The sequence below is a fragment of the Calliopsis andreniformis genome, chromosome 6 (genome assembly GCF_051401765.1).
Source record: "Calliopsis andreniformis isolate RMS-2024a chromosome 6, iyCalAndr_principal, whole genome shotgun sequence".
Classification (NCBI taxonomy): Eukaryota; Metazoa; Arthropoda; class Insecta; order Hymenoptera; family Andrenidae; genus Calliopsis; species Calliopsis andreniformis.
In genome coordinates this window covers 1,883,258-1,905,595 of record NC_135067.1, presented here as the reverse complement: position 1 = coordinate 1,905,595, position 22,338 = coordinate 1,883,258, and the positions used below count along the sequence as shown (strand labels likewise).

Below are 22,338 nucleotides of genomic sequence, written 5' to 3'. Positions count from 1 at the left end.
ACATAATAACTCTGAATCAAAGTCTTAAACACAATTTTGTCATTTTTGATTTTTATCCTATTTTGTAATGTAGAATCATTTCTTAAAATTTCTGACACCTGTTGTCGAACACTTTCTATGTATGTATAAATATGTTAACCAATGTTGATTGTATTACACTTTATGCTTTTAAAGCAGTAACCCTTGAATACTGACATTCACTTTTTGGGCAAGCTTAAAAAATTTAAACTAATTTTATTATTAAATATTTATAAAAGTATTACAACTTTAATTGTTACGTAGAAGTAAAGCTTCTTTTAATTAGAAAACATTTCACAATTAAATAAAAAAAATAATTTATAGTAAAAGCAACAATATGAAATATACTACGTAGTACTTGTTACACTTCGTGTTAGTAATGAAGCGTTATCGAAGCAATAACACACATTAGAAAGTTAGAACCATATTGTTTATAAAATTATAATTGTACAAAATATCCGGTAGATTCTACATACAAAATGTATTTCTAGAAGTCGTGATTCATATAAAGCACATGACTCCCAATAATGATCGAAGGACCACCCCGAAGATTTTGCGCAGTGTTTTCTGAGCTCCCCTTTTATTTACCGACGCCACAGAAATTCTCCACGCAGTGTGGGCCCGTGTTCGTCATTCAAAAGGTTTTCTTGCTTGTCGGGTGTTAACTATTATAAACGCCGTTGTTGAGTTATGCTTACACGAGGTGGTACTGTTAATATCGAATACAAATGTGTCTATAGAATCTATTATTCTACACTTTTAAACAAACTGAGGTGCGAATTGTGAAAATTCGACCAGTTCTCAGTCTGAAGATATAGTAAATGGTTATATTATTCCCTTTCAACGTATTGGAATAATTTTCTACTTAAGCGATTGCACTATTTAATATTAAACACCACGTCGTGGAATTTGTCCCAATTTCTTAAATAAATAATTAGGTGAATAATTAAAATACTTGACACAGTAATTAAAGTGGAAATGAAAAAATAAATAGTGAATATTTAGTAATGCTATGAAGAATGTTGAACGATGACAACTGAACTAAATATTTTAGTAATTGTGTCATTCAATATTAAGTTATCCCCATAATTAAAATTTTACTACATTGATCGTTATTAATTTAAATGTATTGAAATGTTCGGAGACCATATAATTTTTTATTAACTATTTTGTTTATATGTATACATATAAATATGTGATATTTGGATACAAACTTGAATTTTCTGCAGAATGTTAAGCATTTCTTCATTAAACAATTTCTTAAAATTAAATTAAAATGGTTTGACTTCTTACTAGAGATTTCAGTATTATCACCGAGGAAAAGAATTCAAACTAAAAATATATTTATTTTTATTAAAATGCATTAGAATAAAAGTTAGAATAACCTTTCAATTATAAATTCATTGTAACGAAGATATTGTATTGTCCATTTCAGGAGGACGGGAAAGGGTGATCCGTGGACCAGAATGAGAGAAGTCACTCGAATCTGCTCGAGCAGGGACCCGTTGGCCCTTCGCACGAGAAATGATTTTTAGAAGGTAATTTGATCAAACTCCCCTCACTTTCTCGCCGTGTATTTTTTTCTGTTCTTTTCTTTCTGCGGCCTCTTATTCGTTGAACTTTCAAGTGTGCCCAGAGAATTGCTTCACCTTGAAATTACTCTGGAAATAAGAATTACCTGCATGCAATTTCTTTCACGAGTATGATGGTTTTTCGTTCATGCAGTTCAACTTCGCTACGATCTGAAATAAATATTTGATATGTCAATTTATTATGGCGAGCACGTTGTGTGTGTTTTAATTGGGAGAACAGTATACATATATTATATTTGTTTTACGATGAACACGTGATCTTAAGTCGTCCATTGCTGGTCGAATGCTGAACGATGTAAAATTCACTTTTTTTTGGTAATACCTTAAATGATTGCGTGTATTTGTAGAAGGTTCTTCAGAACCGTGGTTCTAAACTGAGAACACATTCCATTGATAGGGTGGAGATAATGTCAACATAGGTAGGGCGTAGAAAGATATAGGACAGTGAAAATTTTCAACATATAAATTATCATTTTCTTCTGTAACAGTGATGAAACTATGTACGTATATTAGGAAAACGATTTATTGAATAATTAGTGTAATATATTTTTCACCACAATTAAAATTAATTACTAATAAGAAAACTTCCAAAATGTAAAAAAAGTTACACCAAGTACATAAAAAAGTGCCATAAAATAAATTTTGCGCCTTTACGAATTACAATGAACTAGAAGAAAATTATAATTAGAAAAGAAACATTTACTTTTTTCAAAATCTTGTGCAATCCACTCGCATAAAAAAAGTTGTGAAGTGCAAATGAGCTACAGATACATTTATTCATCCAAGTTTTAAATAATATTTTCATTACAATATATCAAAAATGCATTCAGTACCAGGCAAAGTATTTTAAGATCATTCACTGACACCCATTCCTTGTCTCTCACAGGCTATCATATAATTTGTCAATTTCAGACTTTGACAATATGAATAAACTTTCATTATTTTTTGTCTTTAAATAATTAAGATCATTTATCGACACCTTGCCCCTGCTTGGCCACGCCAAGTATTTAACTTCCTGGTCGCGACATTGAAGAAAATCTCTAAATGTTACACCTAACCTGACGGATACTTTCTAAAATACGAAATAAAATGCATTTTTGAAAATATTGTTTAAAATTTAGATGATTAAATGTATTTGTAATGCATTTTTATTTCATACCTTTTTTGATGCCAATGTAATGTTGAATTGTACAAGATTTTGAAAAAAGTAAATGTTTCTTTTCCAATCAGTATTTTCTTCTAGTTCTTTGAAATTCATAGAGGTGCAAGATTTATTTTGCGGTACTTTTCTCGTCTTGATCTTCTTCATGTACATATTTTGCATGATTTTATAGATTTTGGAAGTTTCTTTTATTGGGATTTCATTTCTTCATAGAAAAATAATTTGCATGTGGAGTCTCTTCAGATAATTATTGACATTATAAATTACAAGGGTTCGCCATCATCACAATTTAAAATACGCATGTTTTATGACTTGTGTTTATAAATTAATCAATGTTAAATATAGAAGTGAAGAAGGGGAGGAACAAAGGGAAAATAAAAAAACAAATTTCTAATCTTATAAAATAAAACAAATCAAGTTTATAATTTTATAAAATGCAAATAAGAAAAATTTATAACAAAGTTTATTTCCTGTTTAGTTGTATTTAATACAAAACATTACTGTCTATTTTTAAATTCAGTATAATATGTACACATGTTGAACAGTAGGGGTAGTGGCCCAAATTATGATGTCCTGTATGTGAACTCAGCTATATTCAGTCTAATTGCGTTTAGTGTAGATATCAATAAAGTGTAGGCGACCGTCGACTGTAGCTAGGATAACAATTTTAACAATACACAAAGTAACCTTTTCGTGGCTAGTGGGATATATAAGACCCACTTATTTTTTTCTGTTATCGTACCCAGGATGACGTTGAAAGCCTATTTAGCAGAAAAAAAAAAGAATAAAACATGCCCTAAAAATCATTTGACCATGAAAGGGTCAATAAATGTAAGTACTAAAGTTGTTGAAATATATTATAAATCAATATAAAATATTCTGACACTATTAACTTTGATACAAATATTCATATTCATTAACAAAGTAAGTATGGCGTAAAAATACATACTAATGAAAAAAACTTCTTTTTTTGTGATTGAATGCAGTATTTACTATTTCAAAACCTTGATTAACTTTACCAGTAATATTGAAATAGATTAAATGTCAAAAGTATTACCTTTCAAAATATGGCAATTCAGTATCGACAATCACGTATAAAAACAAGAGGTATCATTGACACTTCATCAACATCCACACTGAACACATTTGGGCAGGATTTAGCTGCGATATATATAATTGAGTAGTTTTCAAACTCATTTGTTTCTAACGCGAATCCTTAAATGAAAGAATATTATTATTTTTTCTTCGACTCATTTTTGCATACATGGAATCATTTTCTGGTCACTTATACAATCCGTCCTGAGACACTGTATACATAACATTAAACATTAATTATCTTGGGTGCATGTTCATAGCGTTCTTACTTCTATTGCAGTACCTAATGTCAAATTATGAAAAAGTACACAGTAATAATAAATTTTTATTCGGAACGCAGTTACAATCAATTGTAGAGCGTACATTTGATTGAAACAAATTTTAATTTTTTCCAACGTCAAATATTAACAGAAACATAATAAGTCATCGTTATTCGTCGTATTTGAACAAGAACAGTCTTGTCTAATTATACAAAATATTTTAGCTCCACTTGTTTCAATTTTAATTAATCGCTAACGTATAGATCTCGCTTTATTTGCCATAAACAATTATATTATTACGTAAAAAGACAGTTAGTTATTCCGTATTGATAAAATAAGGAAAGATTTTATATTGGGCGGTTAATATCTTGATCATGAAAAGACAAAAATATTAAGAGATCTAATACTTGGGTAAGAAATTGTATTGAAACTTATTTACTATTGAGACTATCTAAAGATTTTCGAAGAAGTTTTCTGCCATGCTAAGCTTTTGAGAATTCGTGTTCGTAAGAAGGAAGAAGTATAGGGTCCCCAAGAGGATACGCGACAGTTTACCTTTCGTCGTTGCACGTGCATCATTATCATTACCTTGCACGTTTTTTCCTCCCCCGTGCCACGTCTCCTGACAAGGTAAATCACCGGGGACCGATTGGTCGTTTACTCGAGAAGTGTTGCGACGTTGTTTACGAGACTGCATCAAGCTGCACGAGCTCAGAAATATAGAGGGACTAACAAGGAAAGACCTCTGCAAGAAAATTCAAAAAATTATGAAACTTCACAGTTCTGTATTCGCGACTAATTTAAAGATATACTTTCTGTTTAATTCGTCCTCTTCCAGAGAGGCTCTAGTGAGCTTACACCAAATTGGCAATTAGTTGGAATTTCATCAATTTAGTTGAGAAATTTTACTTTGAAAAACTTAGTTCCCGATTCTACGTGAGAAATTGGAATTGATTTAAAACTTTAAACTTTATTTAGTCCAAATGGTTTTGTTTTGTATCTTAAGATTAGTATTCATATATTAGTCATGATAAACTAAACTATTTGTCAGTGTCTCAGAAATTTGGAGAGGTGATTCTGTGTGCCTAGATAAGAGACAAATCAAGAATGTTGGAATTGCGTTTGGGGCTTCGTTTTCAGCTTATTGGTTGTTTATAAAACGCCTAAAACGCGTATGAAATGTGTCTGACTTGAGGACCCATTCTACTGATATCGCTGTGTCTGAACTGACTAATGCAATCCGACTGTAGAATTAGTCCCAAGTCAGGCCCAATTCTTATGCATTTGGTTATGTCTTTTATAAATAATTATTTAGGAACGAAGTCTTCAAATTTCTGATACTTGATGTCGAATCCCTTGTATACTTCCGCATGATAGATAAATATCATAATGGTACCGAAATAAAATGTTATTATTAATAATACTCCATGGGATGTATTATCAAAACCCTACATTTTCCAACAGTCAACATATTAAATTAAATTAAATTATTATTATCAAGACTATGAGCAGATTATTTGAATAATTCTGTGATATTCTACATCGAGCAATGAGACAAGTTTCGCTTTATACAGAATGTACATATCTATGAGATAAATCTTCACAGAAGTTTTTGTAATTGTTTGTATTTTTTAAAGATTTTTTCTTAAAATAAGAAATATTCTGTGAATGTTTTTAACTGTCCGATCTAGCTGAACAATGTCTCAAACTGAAGTCTAGGTTGTTCGGAAGGTAAATATAGCCAACATTTTTCCTTCCGTTGCATCTGAACCTATCATATGATCGAAAAACTGCTAATTTATTCTGAATTTTATGCTTCTAAAGTCGATTTCTGCGGCCCTAATTGCCCGATTTAGTTGAACAACATCTCAAATTGAAATCGAGGTGGTCCGGAACATAAAGTATGGCCAGCACTTTAGTTTGCATGGCATCTGAATCTCTCATATGATCGAGAAACTGCTAATTCGCTCTGAATGAGCGAATATCTGAATGAGCTATCTGAATCTTCGAAATGTGTAAGTGAACATCATCCTTTGAATGGGGAGAGGCTGGTGGGTTTCCCTCTATTTTTTTACTTACAGTAGAACACAAAATAGTATGGAATAATAGTAATATGTACAGGAGGACGGGGACAAAAGTAACATCTTTTACTTTTAGCATAGATGTCAATTATTTTTCAAAGATATAAAAACAAAACGTATGCCTTAAGACAGTATGTTTATTGGTCTATCATTCGATTCACGTTTTAACTTCGCGTGATAAGTAATCAAAGAGCTATGACAATTTTTCATAGTTATTTACATTATTACATTCTTCCTGGAGATTGGGCACGAAAGTAACATGTTATGGAGACAAAAAATAACACTAATTGTTTTCAGGTGCATTAAGTAGAACAAATACAAGAATTTATGAAGACATTATCTAAGAATGCTATGGCAAATGGTTGGCCTAATATTTATAGTTCAACTATGAATAAAAAAATCCACAAGAATAGACTCTTATCTAGATGGTCTAAATACACAAATCAGCTTGGTCATTTATGGTTCGTGTTACTGCTCAGTTCCGATTAATGAAATAAAAGAAATATTACTATACACATATAACTATGTAAATGAAATTTTCTGGAAATGCTTGTGGAAGGGGGGAGGAGGTTTGCTACTTTCATGACGCCGTTACTTTTGTCCCCGCTCTCCCCTATAAGTTTTTGCATTGTTAAGTAGACCTCGCATAATAATGTAGGGTGTCCCAGGAAAAATTATCACCTTGATTATCTTTTAAACTGTAAGAGTAATAGAAAAACATTTTTAAATCAAAAATGTCTGATATTAAAGGGGTCATCATATGGTAATGTCCACTTCTTTGTAAGTGATGTTGCTAAAGACATATGAAAGTCAATTCTGTTTTTTTAAATGATATCCTACATTTTTCTGTTTAGTAAACTTCTGACTTGACTTTGCTTGTTTCAATAAAGCCTTATTTTTTATTAAAAAATCGTACATTTCACAATAACTCAGATTACAATTTTCTAAGCACTGCAGAATTCCTTCTACTATATTTGTAGAAAGACGATTCCTTTCATCTGATCACTGAATTTCCATTAAAGAATATATTCTTTCTACATTGCCATTGTGGCCTGGTATTTAAAAAATATATTGACACAGTGTGTACAAGTCCACGTATTGCTCAAGAAATTCTGTTTTCATTTTAGAGAATATATTTACCCATTTCTCTGAAGCTACATGTGTGTTTCAATCCAAACACTTTAGTTCAGTTTCCACAATGTTTTTGACAACAGTTGTTTGACTAAATAATAATGTGTCATTTATACTAATATTTTTATTTTTCAAATATTCAACAGATTTTTCAACGTTTTGCCAGTCAGGTACCTTTTTTTAATTCTGTCCAAGAAAACACTGAATATTTTTCAAGGGGAGTCATCCATTTTTTTAAATACTAAGTTATTGTTTCGTAAAGTTTCGATATTTCATCATCGAATTTATTAATATCTCTTTTAGAAATTGTTCTATTTAATTCATGTGCACTTAAAATTGTCTTAGCATTATTAAGTATAAAATGACGCTTTGATTTTTCCACTCCCGTATTTACAGTCGACTTTATGACGGATAAAACTTCTATTATTGACTTCTTTCTGTCTCCAATTTTTTAAATTTGAGTATTAAATGTGCTGGCTTGGCTATCTATGAAATGAAGACTTCACTTAGAGGATTGTTGAAAAAATCTAGTAAAGTTTTAGGTGTTCTATCCTCTGGCAAGAAAAACGATTTTAGCGCGTTATGTAACTCCAAAACTAGTTTTCGAATGTGATAATAGTTTCTTATATTCAACATTCACAAAGTCGCAGAAATTTGTCAATATTTCCGTTCTAACTGTGTATATAGCGAAATAATTAAATAATTTTAGAACATCTTAATTAACATCACAGGATAACTGATCAGCGGTGGTTTGCAATATATTGTGCAATATATGTACAGGGCAACCAATTCCTTCACTATCAGCACCAATTTCTATTTTCGATTTATTGTAAACATTATTAACCCCTTTTCTCTCACATCCGCCAAAATTAGCATTTGCACTATCACCACCAAACCTAATGCATTTTTTAATGTCAATTTTTAAGTCTTTTAGAGTTTGTATACAAATATTTAAAACCATGTCAGAAGTCTCCCCTTTTAAATTTTCTAGTTTTAACAATTTTAAATTCATACCAGCCTTTGTAAAATATTGAACTAGAAATGGATACATTTTTTTATCTTTATGGTTGCTAGCATCGGTGCTAATATTATAAAATGAACAAGTTTTGAGGTCATTACAAACAATTTCAATTGAATATGGTGCGAGGACTTGATTAATCAAACATGTCGTTTTTGTCGTAGCTGAAGCATATTTTGTTGCTATTTTCGAATTATCGAATGCCTTTCGTATAAGTTTATTTATGCAATCTGAAGAGGCAAAAGATTGGTGTTACCTAATTATGTGGTATGCAGAACATAATTTCGCTGCCGTGAGTTTGTATTTTTCAGAACTATCCGGTTTTGTAAAATAAACCATAATACTTATACATTTATGTTTTCGACTGTTCATATGGTCTCTCAGATCGGCAATTCCTCCATGCCCAAAGCTTAAATAACAATTGCAATACTTCCAATAGACTTTATTTTCAGTTCTTCTCTTTCTCTTGAATAGATACCCTTTGCCATATGTATCTAATGCTTTGCATTGCCTTTTTAGCATTTTTTGTAAATTATTAATTTAAAGTGTAATTTATGTAACTTAAATAAAAATGCATATTATTAAAAAGAATACCGTTGAGAAAGCTGCAACACACAAGACAATAGCAATAAGAACTCAACATAACGCTTAATTTAAAAACAGCGAAGTGATATTTGTATATCTACTTGTATTTATGTTCTTTTCTAATAACACAATTAATTTATGTCATAAAATGGTAGAGAGTAATAAAAAGAATTGAACAATACTATCCTGCAAGTCATTTCATTTTACAAGTGATGTTGATACTAAAGTTCGGGAAAAGTCTGTTATCTTATTTCTCAAATAATATGATATAATACCAGTGTCACTGTGTTATTTTTAAACTAAAATGAGATATATTTTCTGAAGTAATTGTCGTAATTGAAAAATGATAACAAATTAACAATATCATATAAAGATCTATTATATAATTCAGTTCAACTCTTCGAAAGAGAAGAGAAAATAATTTTTCAGAGTGGAAATGTCTGAAGAAAGGAGAAAATTTTAATTGGACATAGCACTTCAATGAAACTCTTAATTACGTTCATTGCTCTTTCCTAGTTTTTTCTGCTTCACTGATTCCCACATTCCTGTCTCTTCTTTGAAATTTGACTTCAAAAGCATTAAAGCAAGATACTCTTTTTAATTGTTCTTAAACTACTTGTAGAATAACAACGCTCCAAGTAGAGTAAACTCAAAACATTTGATAAAGTAATCAGTTTTTTGCTAAAATCGGAGAATACTGTTCATTTATAGAAATTGTAATATTAAAGGAAAATATACGATATTACGGTATTAAATTTAAAATGAGATTTTATTATATTAAATAAATATTCAGGCCTTGAAATCACGTAAGAATTCTTTCAACAATTCAGAAACTGAGAAAAACTTAAAAATTGTAGTCAAACAAGTAAAAACACGAAGTTCATCACTAGACTGTGGATTTGTATGCAATTTCATATTTTTATAAATACAGTTAAAAAATGGAACCGAAATAAAAATTTGCTTCAAATACTACAGATTGCACATTACTTTTTATATTTTGTATATTTTTTGGCATTACATGAACTATGTAATTTTTTACACGTTTGAAATTTCCATAAACCCATAAAAATTCGAAGTCTATTCATCACAGAACATACAGATATGTATACATACTACAAATTGAAAAGAATGAAAAATTACAAAAGTTCCACAAATAACTACGAGAACAGGTTTGTTCTACAGCAGCAATTTATAAAACCGTAATTTTATTTAACTGTTTGATCCTGTAAAATAAATATATTTTATTTTAAGTGTATTTGTAGTTATAAAACAATGCAGTATTTTTAGGCGATTTTTAGAACTAAAAATTCATGGACTAACGAACCTTTTCGTAAGTTCTATTTTTTTATCATTATTCACAAGAAATCATAGCAATACTATTATGCAGTTATATTTTATAGTAACTACGTTTTGTTTGAAGTGTATCAAATTCAATGACTGCCAGGATTTACATTATTATATACACAAAGTGTAAAGAGTAGCAATGAACATATATGGTAACTGTAATCATAGAAGTTTCAACTTTTTGAAGTGACAAAGTATCACTGCAGATATTACTATAAGTCGAAGACAAAGGAGCATGTAATTTATGTATAGGTCTATACAAATTCCACTATGTTAAGTAACTCACTATTGACAAATCATAGAAATCAGCTAAATTGGAAAAGATAGTTTTGAGAAAAACACGTTTAAAGTTTTATGTGCAGTTTCAAAAGGTACATGAACGAAAACCATTTAGTGTACCACATACTCAAGTGCATAGTACTCAAAGAATGTACAACGTTAATTTATTTAGAAATGAATTGTATGAAAAAATGGTATTCTCTATATTTTCGACTTATTTTTGTATGTAGATCCACCTTCTCCCTATCCTCGGGTTGTACCACCACGTTTATGGTACTTATTCTTAATCTGTTACCTTATTAAGGTAAACCACCCTTATTCCCACAGAATAAAGGGGATCCTCCTACAATTTTGGTGTATAATTGGAATATTAGGGAATGCCATTTTGACTTTGGTTTTTTTAGCAGTGCGTTGCTTTCCTGGAATCGTAACTTTTCTCGTTTCAGCAAATTTAATTATAGAATTTAGGTATACTCTAAATATAAATAGATCATCTTCAAATTTTAAATATGTACTAATCTTGTATTCCTTAACTACATATATCTATATAATAACTTGTTCCTTCTAGCCCATAATTATGTCATAAATTTAAATCTTTATAAATATTATAAATATCATAATGTAAATATAAACAAGATGCGTCTACAGTATATTAAGTATACAAATCTCTTAAAACGTGGTATAAACTACTTCCTAGAGCGAAAACGACCGAAAGAAAGAAGGTACCATATTTCCAAAAATTATCATAATTTTCATATGAACGCGACGGGGAATCGGAGTAACTGGGTTACGCAGGACATTAATTGCTGAAGGAAATTAGAAGGAAACAAGATTATTCAGCAAATTGTCTCAGTTCACGGGGCACCCCCTTTTTAGGGGAAGATTCGTCATGGGAGGTCAAGGTTGTGGCACGACAGCCACGCGCGGTTGAGGATTTCATTGATTCTTAACGAGCGAACGCGAGCTTGACACAGAATGCCGTATGAATAGTAACCTCGATTGAATTGAAGACCGAGACATTCGGTGGTGAGGGACGTCGCTTATGAGATTCCTGGCATAACTCTCGTGGCCCTAGGTCAACTGTGATTGCGCACAGACCTCGTACGATCGATTATTTGGTTACAATGTAGGAAGCTTGAGGCCTGCCACCGTTTTGTTTCAGACCATTTCATCCTCGTTACCACTTGCTCATTTTCTTAGTTCACGCTTACGACTCTTACGGTCACGTTTCTATTGACTTTCGATATTAGCTTTTAAGTGCAATCGGGAATAGAAGTCACGTTTGGTTCTTTGACGAGAAAATATCATCGAATTGAACCTTTTTCCGTAAACAGTGGAAGGAACGCAGATAGTCTCTCTATTCGTTATCTTTCATATTTATTCTTGTTAAAAAACAAGAATAATAATTCTTTTTTGATAATTGGATTTTTTTCGAAGCTGGCTTATTAAAAGATTTGTGCATACATTTTTTTACAGAACATAAAATGACGTAAAAAAAGCACAGAATGAGAATCGTGGAACAGTTTTGCTGTAGTTTCACAAGAACACAAAATATTAAGGAGGTATTGTGGTGCTCTGGCTGAATAAATTAAGCAATATAGAATTTGTTTTCTTGGTAATTAAATGATATGGCTTGGTACAACTTTTGTACCATTATTAGAGCACATTTATGACATACAAATATATTTTTTTCATTAATTTACATTCAAGTTTTCAATGTGAAAATGGCGATTCAATCAGACGCCTCCAAAAAATTGCACCTTATTAGTGGAACAGATTGCTAACTGTAAAAGAACTGTAAAATGTTTAAGTTAACAAACTATATCTGGTATCAATGATAGCCACTGTCATATGAATTAAAAATGTACAAAATATTGTTGAATTTTGGAATATTTTTTTCTTTAAAAAATTAAAATTTGATTTCTTATTATTTTGAAGAAAAAGAAGTTAACAATTATAGTAATAATTATTATAATAACTAGAATTTTAATTATATAAAAAGGTTAAATGTAGCAACACAAGAATTTACTTTCAGTTAATTGATAATAATCACATACAACCGTTGCGTTGTTTGGACCTGCCCAATGAATACATACTGGATCCGCAATCTACTCTTACGATGTAAATTGTATTTCATAAAATTATTATAATATTTGATAATAGGTATTAGCAACATAGTATGTAATATCACAACCAACGTGCCATTTTACGTTTTGCCATTATATCGCACTTAAAGACTGAATATATTTCATATCCTCACTAATATTCTAAAACTATAATTACAACATAACTTATATTCTTTGTTTTATTGAAAATAATGAAACAAACTAAAATAAAATTTACTTTACTATGCACGCATAAAAACTTTTCGGTACAGCATTTGAAAAAAAATTTTCAAACTGATTTGTTGTTGAAGAGCGTTATAATCTTCATGATTATGGAATCCAAAACTGTATAGCCACTACAAACTTCGTGTGTTTTCACCCGATCTCATATTCTTATTCACTTCTCTAATATAAAGATCAGAAATTCAAAATTTTTTTTCTTTTTTCTCTTATTGTATTATAGCAGGAAAAGTTTGAACAACACAGTGTAGGTATTTAGACTTTCTTTATACAATACATATAATAAGGTGTCTAACATAACGTATGAAAGGTTTCATTTAATAATCATTTTCCGCTTCCTGCGAAATTGCATTTTTCTTCAAAATGTCAAATCAGCTCGTTTTTTCCAACTGATAGGATAAAACAGGATATTTATTTAAAGCAATAAAAATCAATATAGAAATGTGCAACTTTTATTTGTAAATTATTTATAGATAAATTGTGTGGGAAGTAGTATAAATCATTAGGTACTGTAAGAAAGTAATAACAGCTTGAAGCTAATTACGAAGCATACTTTAACTAAAATCTACTCAAAAATCTATTCTCTCAAAAGTAAAAGTATTGGTAAATCTAGCTATTAGACGCTACTCTACATCTCTGTTTCACTAGGAAAAGAAACTGAACTTTATTTCCGTATTTATATTCAAATGGAGAATATCAGATCAGTTGATGAATTAAAAGTCTATAGTATATAAAATTAGGGTTTTTGGATTGCTTCTTATACATGTCATATATGACAGATTTTGAGTAATTGATATCTAGTAGTTATGAAAGCCAATGAGAAATTATACTATGAATAACGTTGTTACACTTGAAGCTATGGTTTACCGTGAATTAGTAAATTTCAGTGTAATTTCCATTCCTATAGCATTATTAAAAATTCATTTGGACGAAATAAGAAGGACGAGGGTAAATCGAGGGTAAATCGAATACCTCGATAATCGATGTATCTGTCACGTTTATTTTCAGGAGGGAAGATGATGAATAGGGATACTTGGGGGACAAGGAACAAAATATAGAACGAGGTCATTGGGTGTACGTGATACGTACCAAATTAAAATGGATTTCCACGAGCCATTAATAAATTAAAACGTCGTTGCATCGATTGAGATACAAAAATATCGGGTCCGTTTGTACATTTCTGTTCAGTCCTATAAAGTGATATTCCATAAATGGAATTTCATTTATTTTATTATCTCACCTCTTACACTCTAAATTATGAAACTGTGAAACACCTGTGGTATCTACAATTTAATCCGCTAGTAGTGGCTCAAAAATATCCTTTTGCAATATTTTCAAAAATATCAAGATGATTTAACCTATCTTATGTTTAACAGTTACTAACAAAAAACATTTTTTGAATTATATAACACCACGAGCAATTGAAATTTTACACAAAATAATTAAAAGCACTTTCGTTTAATTAACGTTTGTTTTTCTTACAGTAATCAGATAATATTTTGGAAAAAATATGAAGAGTGTTATATTTCCTACTTGTCATTAATTTGGACTGAAGCTAATCAGAGATTTGAGGTTTTCACGGCCCGGCATCATACAATTCTCATTGTTGAAGCTTTTGGGTGTAAGCCGTGTTCTGTAGGAAGAGATTTTCCGACGTTTCGCTAGGATTGCAGCTGGCTTTTTCGGAGGGTCAAAAGACACACTGAAATCAGCTTCAACAATGAGAATTGTATAGACTGAAGCTTTAAAAATAAAAATAAGGCTCGATTTTTAGAGCAATCCACAGTAATAACGCATTTTATGAAACTACAAGATGTATTCAATCGATGCGATTCACAAATTCTATGATTATACAGCTCAAAGAAATGTAAAAGACAAAAAGAATCTATGCGATCGCTATAAAAAACTAGGTTTTTGGAAAGCAAATAACTATTTATGAATTTAGAAGAAAACTATTGACCAAATAAATAATATTGACAAAATGAGTAGTTTTACCTAACGAAAGTTATCTTATTTGTGTAATTTATCCTAAAAATAGTCGTGCATTATTTCCCGTAAATGATTTTTTTGTTGTTGTTCAAATAATTTGTATTTTATATTTGAAGAGTTCTTTGAATAAGTCTATAATTTTAATCTTTGATTAGTAAAATTTATATATTAATTTATACGAGTACATTAATAGAGGTGTATGTATTTACTTAATTTATTCGTACTAGTAACTCAAGAATCACATTTTTGAAGTTATGTCACTTTTGAAATACATATGCGTATTATCAGTTCATTTACGTTACACGAGATTCTTTAATTATTACTCACTTCTGGCTCGAATAGCAAAAAATCGAAGAATACATGTAACTTCTTGAGCTCGGAAAAGGATCGACGCTTAACTTCACTGTCACGAAAGACCTGAATCCTAAGTAGTTTCTGGAATGCGTGAACTACGCTCATAAATAAAAGTTCGGGTATGTAGTAAAGGAAGCAAGAAACAGGGGTGCTGAGAGGATAACCTTGAGTGTATGAGGTTAGAGGATGATAGTAAAAAGACGGCTGACTTCGGACAGTCACCCTTTGATCGTTGCAAAGTGCGGATGCTTTGTGCTACTATCCTAGAATTATTTCGTGTCCTGTCACACCGACTAATATAACAGAGTTCAAATTATTTAACATTCACTATAATTTCTGCAAGACAGTGTTTAAATAGGGAAACAAAAATAGTTTCAAGTCATGTTAATATACATGTGTGTATTGAACTGTTCATTATGTATATAAGGACAGAAGCAGAAACGGTAATGTAAGAAGAAAATATAATAAGAAGTTAAATATTTATTGTTCAAATGATATCTAATAGAATTTTAACTTAAACTGAATTTTCTCTGTAAAAGGAAAGACGTAGCGAAAAAAAGTTTTATTCAGGAGCATAGGGTAACGTGTTACTTCAAAAGTTTGCAAATAGTGGAGGTATATAGGAGATTTTAGTGTTGATGAAAGTCTGGTTGAGCTTATACGTAGATACATTTAACATATAGTAAGAACACTGAACTGGTGGATTCTACCCAGGTACGGTATCGATCGTTTCGTCCTCCTTTCTGCTAGGGAAGTAATTCCTGGTATCCTTAGTTCCGACAAAAATTTGTATCCACAAATATTACATTCTGTTAATAGGATACGTAAACCAAGCGATAATTGCTTAAGAAACTTTTCATTAATGAGATTCTGTAAAGATTTTATTGCAGTTACGTTTAATAAATGGAATTGAATATTACGACTGTTCAACTTTAATACAACACTGTTTTTTTGGCAAGACTTTTCAATATATTTCACAAAATAGTATTGGAAGTATTTAGAACGTTGAAAGACAATTTTAATTCTGAAGTATAATTTTTCTAAGAGGAGGAAGATAGTTTTTCTAATTTTTATTCCAAATTGATTTCAATTTACCAATCATTCATAATTCTATAGTTGTAAGGTAAAGCGACCTACGTTATATTTTCAAAAAATTCGAGTTAAGGTCTTAATTAAGATTTAGAATGTAGAATTTATATTTTCAGAAAAAAAGAAGGACATTAAAAGAATTTTTGCACTTGAAAGCAAAGGCTTAAGGAGAAACAAGTGCATAAGACAGTACTAACGTTGAAAACATTAAACGCTAATATCTCGAATAAAAAAAATCATACGATTTAGTTCATTTTGCCTTTTAACTACAGATAATTAGTTAACCAATAATTAAACCATAAATCGATACTAAATGGCATTACGATTGATTGAAACACTTTATTTTGATATTTAGCAAAAGTTATATTAGTAAGAAATATATGTATAATATACGTATATATAAACGTACAAGGAGTACATATGTGCTTCTTCTCTAGTTTTACCTATGTGTATGTATGAATAGATTCTGAGCATGAAAACTCTAATTTTAATGAAACTTCGATTAAGTCTAAAACATATTGGAGTCTTTGAAGAAAAATTTTATTTCGGTGGAGTACGTTCTGAAACTGAAAGGGTAAAGTCAGCTCTTAAAGTTTTCATGTCTTTTCGTTTTCCTTTCATATAACTTTGTAGCTGTGCAAGATAAAAGAAAATCCTGAATAGGGGAAGCGTTTCGTTTTGTGTTCTTTACAACTATTTAAGGCCAAACCTGTTAGAGGTGCGGGTACACTCCCGCCTACACGTCGAAGCTTTAAACTTTCCGTAAGGCAATAGTTACTAATATTTTGATAATTATTTAAATAATGCTTCAGGAAATAAGCAAAAGTACATTCATCCCGGTGTGTTTATAGAAGTAGTAAATAAGCAGCGGCCATGGGGTTACGCGACACTGCCACAGACGCGTACTTATAAGAATACCTAGGCAGATTTCAATGTAACAGTAACAGTAAGAATAGTTTTTTTACAAATATCTTGCAAACTAAAGCCAAATAATGGGTATATGTATAGGAAAAAAAGTTGTTTAGAATGATGACTTTGATAACCTATTTCAAGGCCATCAAAATCGATGGGGCAGACTTTTTTCTATATAGGTATTTATCGTAATATAAATGATGAAATAGATAGGTCTTGTTTTTAACAAATTTTATTATTTTTTACAAAGGATTAAAAAACGAGGAATGCAAATACTTTATAAGCTAATTTCACCTGTTCAAAGTGTTTTTCTGCCAAACCGAGTTGTTTCTTATGTACTTCAGTATACTTTTGTATAGCATACTTTACATTTTTATCAAGTTTCATTAACTTTTAGGTCAGCGCCACATTTGATTGTCGTAGATTGACCGCTCGTGATTAACAGTCGTATGACGAATGCAGGGTTGCTTTGACCTTAAATACAATTCAAGATGTCAAAAGTATAATAAATTTATTTGTAAGAATCATACAAAAAATACACTTATTTCATGTAACTAGGTGTACAGAAAACTACAAAGAAATAAAGTATATGTATAATGTTCAAAATGCGTTTTTCTATAATATAGAAATATATTATGTATAATTATTACGTATAATGTATATGTATAATAACATATTATGTATAATTCCTTCCAAAAACTAGTTTACAATAGGAATTCTGTTATAGGTTAAAATGACCCCGCATTCGTCTCGCGCAACCGTCGAAAATCTTTTGTCTTCTGAGGGTTTAACGAGCTAACGAACCACTCAAATGTGTATACAATGTTTACATATGTAGGTTTTGTCCTCGCGTATTGAGGCATTTAAATATCCTATACGTGTCTACGATGCATCGAAACGCACACTGCGATTTTCAATATAAGTACATGTAATTTACTGCATTTGTTTTTTTTTATTATGCAATATCTACTGTCTAGTCGAAACGTCGAGCGTATATAGAAAATCCCACCTCGTAATCGTAAAGATGAGAATGTACCAGCAAGCTAAGCTAAGCTATGCTATTCTAACCTTAAACATACTTGCTTCAATGCAATATACATGCGGAATCGTTTCCATCAAAACCTAAGCGAGCTTGTGCTATATTTTTTTGGAAACTAAAGCTATACCTAGTTTGTTTGTGAATTACAAATTCATTGAAAATTATTACACAGCAGCTTCGTAATAGAGACGTACCTACTATGTGTTAGGAATAGAGAACTTGCTATTTAATGCCAAGCTAAGTCGGTTGCGGTATGGAGCTTCACCATACATAGATATAACCGTCTCCTGTAGTCCAGGTACAGGTTAATTCATTCTCTCATAACGAGTTACTCTCATGACAGAAATTGTATCTCGAATACTAAAGCACTCATTGTTCCATTATTGAACTTAACACACTACACACTACACATTTGTTATTGGGAACTCTATATTATCCAGTCTACTTAAAACATAATTCAGTGCATACAAGTATTTTTTCATTTACTCTTTCCAATATTTTAGTATTATTAAATGCTCAAAATATGTAATCGACATAACTACATTTTTAGTAAACTTTAAATAATAATAAACTTTAAACTGTTAATTTGCAGCAAGTATAAGATGTCCTGTAACCGGTATACAGTATATTAATAAATAATTATACATATTTAGTAATCTCGCTACTTAATAATCCCAGTAATTAGACCCAACATTAAAATCCTAGATTTTTTTATTCATTATACATATTATGCATTATGTAGGTAATGATAGGTATTAAAAATAAAAAGTATGTCTTTTTACCCTCCGATTACAAAACAAAAATCTATTAGTTTATTCGTTTCCCATAAAAGAATGCATTTGCATACACATCCACAGTCTAGTCATCAACATTTCGTAAGCCTAAGCACACGTCTACTCAACAATCGGTGACTGACAATATTGTGGTTCTAAAGGCAGATTACAAAGTTCATGTGTCGATTATCTTCTTATTCATTAGATAGAAAAAGAAGAATAGTGCAGTTCGTAATCGACCTTTAGACCGACGATTTTATCGATCATCGCGTGTCAGTAGATGTAAGCTGAGACTAACTTTGGTAAACAGTTACAAATTACTGATTAATTCATTATATTGCCTGTCAAAATGATAAAGATTAACGAAAACTATAGATTTACTTTATAGTTTTATAATAATATTGAGTAATTACACTGAACTTCGTTATAAGTAGTGTAGCATTCACCAAAAATAGTGCATAAAAGAAAAGCATACATGGTCTTTGGTGGGAGATTTTAGAAATTTTAAGGGGCAATTCTATATGCTAAAATGAGAAGAAAATGTATTGCAGACTCCATTTCCAACTTATTAATTATTGAGAAAACGATTAAAATACGCGTGAAATGTGTCTGACTCTGGACTTATTCTAGTGATTTCGCTGTGTCTGACCGTGCATCCCAGTAGTAGAATAATTCCCAAGTCAGACACATTTCAGATAAAATTTCTTATACGTGTTGTCGAATACCCTAGATACAATATAGTTGAGGTATAAGGAGATTAACCGTAAAAGTTGTCATACCTAGCGATGGCAACAGTAATACATACTGCAAATCGCTTCGAATCTGTATATTGTATGACGAAAGATTCGAATTACTTCGAACATGTTTTTCAGCTTAGAACTCCTGAAAGTCCTAAATTTAGATAGATATCAAGTGTACAAAGTTTTGGAAATTTTAATGTTTTGAATGCTACGATAGATTTAGAAGATTAGAGTTATTTAATAGACCTTGGAGCTGGGTAATAATTCCAAATCTTAGCATTTCCAATATGTATTTCTATCTAAGCAGTATCATTAACATAAAGTATTAAAAAAAGTTTGAGTTGTCTTCTAAAATTTTCGAGAAAGTCTTCATGGACTTTGAAAACTTGGAATCGTTTCGAAGTTGAAATTCGAATTCCTCCCACTAGTCATACCTCTGCGCTACGACTAATCTCATACGTTGCCACAATTTCAAGATCCGAGCATCAGCGTCGTACCTTAATTCAGTTAGAAAACGAGGCATCCTGATTCAGTTGAAATTACTCATTGACGATATGATTTCAGAAAGAGGGCATGACGCACCGAACTCATGCAGTGGCGAAAACACGTGCGCATCAAGTACGGTGGTCGAGTTGGTGTCGGTCAAGGGCAGCGAGAGCGGGAGCAGGTGCAGCTGCAGGTGCGCGTGGTGCAGCTGCAGCGGGAAGGGGGCGCAAGACTCAACTACGTCTGTCATCAGCCTCAACTCTCGTCGACGGCTCGCCGCAGCTGCAGCGCAGCAGCCATGCTCTGCTGCGGCCGCAGAAAAGTGAGTACCCTAACTCTTCAGGATGCATGCTCGTTGCAGCTGCAACGAGGTTCTCCACTGAAGATGAGACTGCTTTGTACATAGGGGGTTAGAGACCTCTTACGTTGGGCTGGAATCAAGTTCAGACCTGACGAGCCTATCTGTTCGTCTAAAACTGATTAACATTTGAAGTTCAGCGCGTACTTGTTAATTTCCTAGTCGGAGGAGACGAGCTAACTTGTCATCCAAAAATGCGTTCAATGAGATGAATTTATTTGTTATTTAATATTTTCTTCAATTTGCTACTAAAATGTGTAAATATGAAATGTGAATTAAATTGATACTACTCTTAACTACATTTTGTAGTAGTTGTGTCCGTAATTTTACTACTTTGAAAAGAGGTATGATTTAAAGAACCAATTATTGAAATCATAACTTTTATAGGTTTTTCTTTATGGTATATATAAATGATTTTCCAGGATAAACAGTGATTAAAATGCCACCTAAATCATGGGGGGTAATACAAAAAATGGTAGAGAACACATCTAGTTATAGTATTTTTAGAGGTTACGCCATCATATCAGTTTTAACACAAAACTGTTCTTAATTAATAGTAGCAAAAGTACTCGCTTGATCAAAATGAAATAAAAGAGTTTTATGAATTATCCATAAATAAAAAAGGTAATGTTTTTCGTACGTGTGTTGTCGTACACTCGGTATATCAGTATTAGTGATTTTATCAATGATGTAAGAATATAAAGAAATGGATTAATATTATTATCTTCAAGTGTAACTTCCAAAAATAACTACAGTTTGAAAGAAGGCAAGAAGCAATAATCTCTGTATTCGACATTTTCCTTAATATTTCGATAAATGCTTACGTTATTAAAAAATCGTATATTGTGCGATAGGCAATTTAATTAAAAATAATAGTACCAAATTTCAAATTAATTTTAGTAATTTTTTTATTACTGTAATTTTTCTAGTTTTTTTTCTATATTACTTTAAAGGACGAAACTGTCATTTTGTAAAGAAAGAATTTCGATTTTTTGAAACCATCAGAGTGGCGTAATTTCTTAAATACAATAATTGATGGAACGAAGAATTAAATCTTTCATTCTTTTTTCAAAATCTACTTAATCTCTTCTAATGGACTTGCATACTTTTTTGTCAATATTTTTATTTATGAAAAGTAAGTATAAATACAATGGACAATGGACAACATCATTTCTCACACTGTCTGTCTCAGACAGATATTTCTATTTTCCCAGGTTGAAATAATTTTCAGGTAGTATACGAAGGTGAGTCAGCATAGCCCACTTACTTTTCAACCTACTTGGTCCATCGTTGCAACAGCTTCCTAAGGTCCTCAAAAAATAATATCTTCAGTTGAGCATTGAGCCACGCATGCACCGCGTTCTTCACTTCTTGGTCTCAGGTGAATCGATGCAGTAACGCCTTTTTAGATAGAATCACCATTATTGATGAAATATACACCCATGGTTACGAACCGAAGAGTAAATGACAGAGCACATGCTGGATACGTTCACACTCCTAGCAAATACAATGACCAAAGGAAAATTATCCGCAGGAAAATTAATGTTTACAGAACTTTGGGACTCACATAAATCAGTACTTTCTTATCTTGCTTTTTTAGACTATCACATGTTTAGTGTACTCAAAATATTAAAGGGAAGTCAATTCACGTCGGATTAAAAGTGAAGAAAATGGTGCATGCGTGGCAT

At 31.2% G+C, this 22,338-nt stretch overlaps 1 protein-coding gene across 1 annotated transcript in view; it reads left to right on the top strand.

Annotated features, from left to right (window-relative positions):
* Rhogap100f (Rho GTPase activating protein at 100F) overlaps window positions 1–22,338 on the top strand; it is a 105,894-nt gene that overhangs the window by 4,001 nt on the left and 79,555 nt on the right. The window contains exons 2-3 of the mRNA XM_076379781.1: window positions 1,454–1,556; window positions 20,371–20,614. Of these exons, the coding sequence (XP_076235896.1) occupies window positions 20,396–20,614 (219 nt within the window). The 5' untranslated portion in view covers window positions 1,454–1,556; window positions 20,371–20,395. The remainder of the gene's footprint in view (window positions 1–1,453; window positions 1,557–20,370; window positions 20,615–22,338) is intronic.